This window comes from Pyrus communis, chromosome 6 (genome assembly GCF_041283825.1).
Source record: "Pyrus communis isolate YQ-2024b chromosome 6, ASM4128382v1, whole genome shotgun sequence".
Classification (NCBI taxonomy): Eukaryota; Viridiplantae; Streptophyta; class Magnoliopsida; order Rosales; family Rosaceae; genus Pyrus; species Pyrus communis.
The window spans coordinates 13452302-13460411 of record NC_142570.1 but is presented as its reverse complement, the minus strand read 5'-3'; the positions used below and the strand labels follow the sequence as shown (position 1 = coordinate 13460411).

Here is an 8110-nt window from a genome sequence, read left to right as displayed (position 1 = left end):
CAATTGGTACCGTTAGGCAGGTCATGCCGTCCGTTGACAGACCCAATGCTACAAAAAAAATTCATGGGAGACAAGTCGATCTACAACCCTATAAAATTGTTAGCTTCGCAACTTATTTGGATAATCAAATTTAGTTTACCTAACATTACTTTTTAGCTTAACATCATCACATATTTGTTAAAAAAAACGTCAACACAAAAAACCAAAAAAAAAAAAAAAAAAAAAACTACCCCTTGTTGGTCCCAGGGAACAGAGGAGGCTAAGTTAGCCCAAAAATGGTTATTGGTTCAAGGACGCGGCGTGCCCCTGATTTTTTAGGGAAAGAAGGGGTGGAGAAAATGCCTTGAGCCAATGTTCTTGTACTAGGCGCCATGGCGCTAAAGTAACCCATGTCATACTCCCAGAAAAAGCTCGAACAACCTTCAACAAAAGGGTACTTGTACCTTAAACCAATACAGGTGGGTAGGTCGAGTATACCTAGGGGCGCGAGACAACTTTCTCTAAGGAACTCAGCAAACTAGCCTCGTACTTTCGAAAGAAGGGGTGCCCCCCACAAAGGGAGTCACAGTGACCAAGCCCTGGCAACTATTTACCAAAAACGCAAGTCTTCAAAAAGTCGTAAGATCATGTATGGTGGTTGACGCCTACAATGCCAGAAGGTCAAGGAAATTGTTGACCTATAAAAACCAACAATTAACGTACAAGATTAAGCAACTCAAATAGTTGATACAAACCCTGATAGCCTCTTCCCAACTCTTCGTTATCCTTGCCATTCTATCAATCTTTACCCCTACAATTTTGACAAAATATGTTGTTGTCGGTGACGACCAAGGTTGGACCATTGATTTTGACTACCAAGCTTGGGCTCGGAGAGAGATGTTCTATGTTGGCGACAACCTTGTAAACCGAAAAACATTAAGCTCTTCTTTAAACTAATGTGATACATTAAATTAGGCAGAAGTATGATTATGGTCCTTGTTGTTTATTTCAGCAGTGTTCAACTTTAGTCCATATAATTTCAGTTGTTGCAATTTAGGTCCATGTATTATAGTAATAACCGAAATTCAAGAATTAAAATGCTTATGTAAGTTTTTCCGGCCTCTAGAATTGATAAATAACCATGATTTGCCACCAGTTGTCTCTCCTTTAAAAAAAAAAAATAATTCAAGGATTAAAATCACGACAATTGATACTACGAGGCAACTAAACTTTGCAAAGACTAGAGGGATCAAAATCATTATTTGGCTTGGTGAAAATTTCTTATACACTATGCCATTTCGTTTATTTATAAATTGTGATGTTTGATCTTATGCAGTTTTTAAGTATCGAAAGGGAGCCAACGATGTGTACAAAGTGAATGGCACTGGGTTTCAACAATGTGCAGCTCCATTAGACAGTGTGCCAGTGCAAAAATAATATTCTTACTATCTATTTATACCATCATTTGTAGCATCTCTCTAACAGAGATGAGACTTACATACGTTTGCGGGCCTTACCTATAATAGAAATATGATACAAGTGATGGTATAAATAGATAAAAAGTGTAACACTACTTGTGCCATTCATTAGTGGAAATGACGTGGTCACCCTTGCAACCCCAGGGAGAAAATGGTACATTTGTGGTGTTGGTCAGCTTTGTGCATCAAGGAAGTAGAAGCTTCTTATAACTGTGTTTCCATCGTCATTTGCTCCTAGCCCTAGCCCCAACTGGGGATACAGCAACTAGAGGTTTTAACTTGCAACCAAGATACCGGGTGGCTCATGATCAATATCCGGGTTTTCGTGGGCTCATCGCGGGTTTACCATCGGATTAGTCTCGTAGTTTTTTTTTGTTTTTCAATAACATTGTTTTTGAGCGACTGCTTATTTCTTCCTGCTATTAGTAAGTGTGAGTTTTGCAATCTCATTGTATGAAGGATAGAACTTGGCTGCTGAAGAATCAGCAGGCTGCTGATTCTTCAGCAGCCAAGTCCCGTTCTTGTATGAATTGTTCTCCACATTTTGTATAATTTGCATCCTAAAGAAATGAAGGCACTTTCTTTCGAAAATACTATTATACCCTTAACCTCTAACCCTAAACCCTTTAGGCCCTGTTTTGGTGGACTAGGATGAGTTATTTTCAATTAAATTGAACTTGTAACCCAACCCATATTTGATGAGAAAATTGTAACACATACTGGATTGGCTACAAGTTCGAAATAGGAAAAATAGGAGAGGTTATGTAACCCATCCTCACATACGGGTTACAAGTCCTGTCTCCGGATCTTTCTTCTTCCTCTATGCGCAAATTCTTGTTCTTCGTTGTGCGATCTTCTTCGGTTTGGTCTTCGATTTCTCTTCGGTTTGGCATTGTCTTCTTCTTCATTTCAACGAGCTCATCTTTGATCTGGTCGTACAACGGGGATGGGCTGTTGGGAGCAACGTCGCGCAATCGTCATAGCACCATCGGGCGTTGTTGCAAGCATCTGATTTTGCAATCTTTATGCAATTTCCTCTTTTTTGTTCAAGGTAATTCTCTCTTCTCCCTCCTCTCTTCGAATTTGAAACATGGGTACTACGGTTTTTCTGAATCTAGGGTTGTAACGGAAAATTTGGTCCAGAGTTAGCCTGATGTGTACTTGTTTGGGTATTAAATTTGTTAATTATTGGTGGATATTTGATTTTTATTTTGTACGCTCTATAATTTTTCAATTCAATGTTGGTACAAAAGATGGTGCTTTAGAATTCTCTGGGGATTTCATGAATTGTTGGATGCCTCGTATGGTTTTTGTTAATGGAGAGTGAGAGTTGGCGTCAGAGAAGGTTGATTTGATCAGAGTAGGATTCTCTTCCGTCTCCTTTCCTCCCTCCTCTCACACTTTGTTTTTTGTCTTATTGTCTCTATATAAAAAATCAATATAAGATGTTGACGGAGATAATCCTCCGCCAATGTGATCTTCACAAAGAGCTCCTGCTGTATATGCCACAACATGAAGAACGCTTTTCTACAAGCACGACCGATACGCCAATGGGAGGGAAATAGAGTGGGCATTGAGAAACCTCGACTGCAATCCTGCTCTTCCTGCTGAAAGATGCACAAGCCATCTGGTTTCAGCTAGCTAGTACCTATATATTATCACACAGGAGGCTTAAGCTCGCTATGCTAATGTTTTGTTAGTTAGTTCTAGTGGTACATACAGAAAGGAATCCCAATACTATATGCTTAAAGAAAATGTTGAGATTCAATTTTCCTTCTACTTTGTAGGTAATTTAACTTCCCTAGCTACATTTTATACGTATGCATAAAATGCTTGAACTTGGTTATCCCATATGTTTGAATTTTCAGAATTTAAACTTTGTTAAGGTTTGAATTTTAATTTGGTGGTTACATTTCAAAAATAGTACTTTTCTGGATAGCCATATGGATGTATCTTCATATAATTTTCTTATTATCAAATTTGAAGGTTGTTTATTTGTTTTGATTAATTATATGTCATATTGAATAAATGAAAATTTAAAAATAAAATAAATTTTTTAAGTCCAATCCAGTTATGTACCAAACAATGGACGGGGATTCAAAGCCTAACCAATTCATGCCAATTCAATCCTATCCTTAAGGCCCCATCTCATCTAGCCCACTAAACAGGTCCTTAGTGTTCTCTCACAAGCTTTATACTCCTCCTTAGATCAAAATGTTCATCTCTTTACATTTGGCACATAATACTAATCCAACCCACCCCTAAATTTGAGAAGATTCTTAGCTATCCCCAGTTGCATATTCTCTTCGTGTCTATCTTTCATAACGTGACATTTGGTCATGTGATGAGCGATAGAATGCATTACAAATGGTTACAAGACGTATTGTCAATTAAATTTCGCATAAACTACCAGCCTAGCAATGAAGCCTATAACATGCTATAGAGCAGCAAAAAGAACTAAAAACACCTTAAACTAGAACAATAAACTGAAGATACCAGCACCGGACAAGTAAGTTTCAACCACCAGATCCACCAACACCAAGTGCAAATAGATTGCTTGTCCTAATTTCTTACCTCCTTGATGCTGAAAGGCTGCCTGCTTCCAGAAAACGCCACATTATCAGACACCAAAGTCATGGGATAAAACATAAGCCACATGCTTAAAACCCTCAGAAGAATGAAGCAACTAGTCCATTTGCAGCAAATGGGAAGTTGCCAATTGGCAGTCATCTACACAAACATATTCCCAACCAGATGGGGTTTTTAGAGGGATGAACATTCCATGAACCCAGAGGAGTTAATGGAAGCCTGGAAGGACCAAGTTTAAGGTGTGGAAGCTATTAGGACAGACAGATAAGGCAGCCTAGCACGGCATATCCAATACCAACATCTCAAAGAGGAAAAATACGGAGTTTTTTTTTTTTTTTTTTTTGGTTGAAATCCATGTTTGATTAGACAGCATTTGGGCTTTGAAATGCTTATGTTGTTATGTCTTCACTACCCTTATGGTACTCCGAAGGCTAGAATACTCCGGACTTTATGTCAAAAATTCTATGCTTATGTTTTCAATCAAATCTAACGGTTAAAAAGTCTGGAGTATCAGATACTCTAGAGGATCATAGAAAATCTTGCCTAACAGGAATTATTCACTTCTTAACCAAAACTTGTGGGTAACAACATGAAATCTTTATCGTGTTCTCATCTGGAGACTGTTCCTGGATTTCCATGAATTCAACTACTTGTTGATTTCAGTAAATCCAATCACTTGTTGACACATCTTCTTTAGTGAGAGAAAGATGATCCAAAGTCTAAAAAATCCTTCACCTGAGTAGCTATAAAGTCAAATAAGCAAGGCCAATCAGATGTTTTTCTCATCAAACAGTTTTCCTATTCCAATTGGTGTCCCTAATAAGCTCAATAATTTTGGAAAGAAAAATAATTATATCACAATCCTTCTAGGCTGATGGTGACTCTGATATCATCAGCAAAGCAATTATTGTAGCAATAATTTAGCAAAATTATGTTTTCATTCAACATAATTATCAAATCAGATGATACAATCAGAACCCTAGAAAACATAGTGCCACCGAATTAGATGTTGATACACTACAGGATTCAGAGGGGGGAGTTTCGAACCCAATATGCAGCGGTCGCAAGGCTAAGACCCTATAGTTCCACCTAATCATGATACTCAATAATCTAATATACACCCTGGAAAACTTCTTGTTTTTTCTAGTCCTGCAACACAAGCACTTCATTTTGTGCAGAATTGCTCCATTTAGACCGATAGTTCATACAGTTACATCAATGAAACACTGAAATCAAAACGAATAAGCTAAACATTCTTCCAAAAGAGAAATCAGCTAAAATTTCATATCAGTAGACGGGCAAAAGAAGAGAGAACATGTTTTACAATTTGGATTTGGAGGAGAAATTTTCCCTTCCCATCAAAATACTTGTATGTGCTCAATTCAAAATGCAGCATATCATATAAAGTTACACAAAAGGGTCAAGTAAAAGAGAAATACTTACATATTCCTCCCTATCACCAACAATTTAATGCTCAAAAAAGCAGATACTTTTCCTCTTTTTCCTCACCATCCTATACATTCCAATCCCACTTCACATTTGATCCAAATCTTCCTCCTCTTTTCATTCCACAGATAAAAAAACAATAATAAAAACAAAATCAATTGAGTAAGAAAGAAAAAAGTTGAACAAATTCGTACCCGAATTTCTGTGGCAGTCAAAATGAATGGTTCTTTTTCGGTTTTTGTGCTTTCAATTTCAATCTTTATGCTCGTCTCTGTCAATGGGTTGTAATTTTGGACCTTTTCTTTGCCTCACTGTAAAGCACCACCCCCATGATCGTCACCGCAAACCCCGTCATTCCCATAACCGTGACCGGGTTCCGGAATATCAACACCGAAACGACTGCCGCCACCGCCGCCTTGGCATTGCCGAGAACCTGCAGTGTGAGCGCGCTGGTGTGCTTGGTCACCAAGAAATTGGTCAGGTTAACCAAATAGGCCACCGTGGCGTTCCCCAGCAACAAGAAGACAATGAAGGGGTCGGTTCTCGCTTTCTCCACCGTCTCCGCCGCCACATTGCCCTCGATGTAGAGAGTGAAGGGGAGGAGGATGCAGGCCGCCATTGGCGCCATGTAGAGGAGCAAGTTCATGGAGTGGAGCTTCTCAGAATCCGAGGTGAGTAAAATCCCCTGCACCACCGATTTCAACGCCCGGCCGGCGGTGGAACCCACGCAGACCAAAAAACCGAACAGATGAAACAGCGGCTCGCTGTTGCTGGCCAACACGATTCCCAAAACAACGGGGAGGAGGGCACCGTAGACCTCGGCGGACTCCTTTTTACACGTGATGACGAACGCAAAGATGGCGGTGAAAAAGGGGGTGGTGGCGCCGATGGCCTGGTTGAAGGAGACGGGGAGGTAGCGGAGGGAGGTGTTGCCACAAACGACGGAGAAGCAGAAGATGGCGGAGAGTGCGAGGATCTTGAAAAACTGGCGGCGGGAGAGGATGTGCTGACGTGGCACGATCTCGAGGAGGTGGATGGCGACGTAGCTGTAGGCGGCGCAGGAGATCATGTGGAGCATTGTGAGGAAGATCGGGTAGCGAAAGCCGTAGAAGCTGAGGAGGTACTTGTTGAGGAGGAGGACGCCGATGTTCGACAGGTACCAGGATGCAATAATCGCCGCCGTCGATATTGTCGGGGAGAGGAGGGATCCGACGGCGGAGGAGAACCCGTAGCTCGTCCCGTTGCGGACGTCGCCGGGGGGAGTGGCCGGAATGTCGACCACCTGGTCGGGGGACGTCGTGTCCTGCAGCCGCGGGTTGCTCATACGACGCGTCGTCCATGTCTGTGCCTCCACCATCGAGGGCAAAATGGGAATAAAATAATTCAAGCACCCCAACAGTTGGAACACTATCTCACTTTCTCTCTCAGATCTGAAAAATTGAGACGTGGGATGACGATTGAGGACTTGGGGGTTTTGGTACTTTTGGTCTGTGTGATCGGACGGTGGAGATTTAGATTTGGGAAGAGGGTGGGGTAGGAGATGTTGGATGAGGATGGGGGTGTATTTAAACTAAGATTCCTTGAAAAGCGAGGGGAGTTAGAGTGTCGGTGTTTATAGTTAGCTGTACTGTGATTTTCTGGTCGCGGGTGACTCTGCGGCTCGTGACGGAGGGTTTTAATTTTTGTTTGGCCTTCATTTCATAATGAGTTAATAATAATGTGATTCAAATTTCTCTTTCATGGGAATCGAACCTAAAACTTGTCACTTGCAAGTAAAAATGAATACTACTATATCATAGTTTTAAATAGCCATCTAACGAAGATTTTAACTTTTTATCTATAAAAAAAATAAAAAATAAAAAATAAAAAAATATTAACGTGGGGTTATAAACACATGTGTTTGAGAAGTCCCAACCAACCGCAACGAATTAATTGATTTCGGGAATGAAATGAATCTTCAGGATTTAATTTTAAGAGCATCCTAATGAGAGCTTTATCCTCCATGAAGCTACTACATTTCCAACCTTAGCGAGAAATTTTATCTCCAATGAACCGGAAAATGGGGCTAGATCCAACAATGAGGCTAGCAACTTTCTTTCTTAGGTAACATAAAATCGGTCTACATCTAGCCCAAAAAAACAGTGGGTGCCACAAAAAAGTAGCAACCCATATGAGGAAAATTCTATCAATCTCCCTCCACTTGCAAATACACTTATATTCTCCTTTTATTATTAGGATTGGTTTCTTTTGTAGTGAAATCTTTGCTGAGTGATTGGTTTTTATATTTATTGTTTGTTTTGGCTACAACAATTATTGGTAAATACCAAGAAGATATCTTCTAAATTAAGTTTGCTTATTTTCAACTACAACGGTTAATGACTAAATGGAATGCAAATTGTTAGTAGTTTGAATTGGAGAAGAATTAGTCAAACTATAGTACTTGTTTGTAGCACTATATTTTCTACAAATTTTTTCATACTCTCTTCAACATGTGAATGATTTCAAATTTTCTAAATGGTTTTAAGTTCAAATCTCATTGATGACGAGTTCAATGTCAATTTATTACATGTTAAGAATTTGTCGAGATTTCTTGGCATCATATTTTTAGGGAGACAAAC

The 8110-nt window shown here is 39.8% G+C and overlaps 1 protein-coding gene across 3 annotated transcripts; it reads right to left on the bottom strand.

The window, feature by feature from the left end:
• Positions 1-2793: 2793 nt before the first annotated feature.
• On the bottom strand, positions 2794-7220 carry LOC137711113 (putative sugar phosphate/phosphate translocator At1g12500). Of its 3 annotated transcripts, none has more exons than XM_088695823.1 (2): positions 5687-7220; positions 2794-3105 (listed from the first exon to the last, which is right to left on the bottom strand). In XM_088695823.1, exon 1 carries the CDS (start codon positions 6847-6849, stop codon positions 5767-5769), a length of 1083 nt encoding a protein of 360 aa, XP_088551949.1. In that variant the 5' UTR covers positions 6850-7220; the 3' UTR covers positions 2794-3105; positions 5687-5766. The 3 variants fall into 3 exon arrangements, with proteins under 3 accessions (XP_088551949.1, XP_088551950.1, XP_088551948.1); XM_088695824.1 differs by lacking the exon at positions 2794-3105 and adding an exon at positions 3803-4053; XM_088695822.1 differs by lacking the exon at positions 2794-3105 and adding an exon at positions 5308-5605.
• Positions 7221-8110: the final 890 nt, after the last annotated feature.

Bases quoted from the DNA above. Each gene is read 5' to 3' on its own strand.
- LOC137711113 (XM_088695823.1), bottom strand. From the start codon at position 6,849: ATGGTGGAGGCACAGACATGGACGACGCGTCGTATGAGCAACCCGCGG.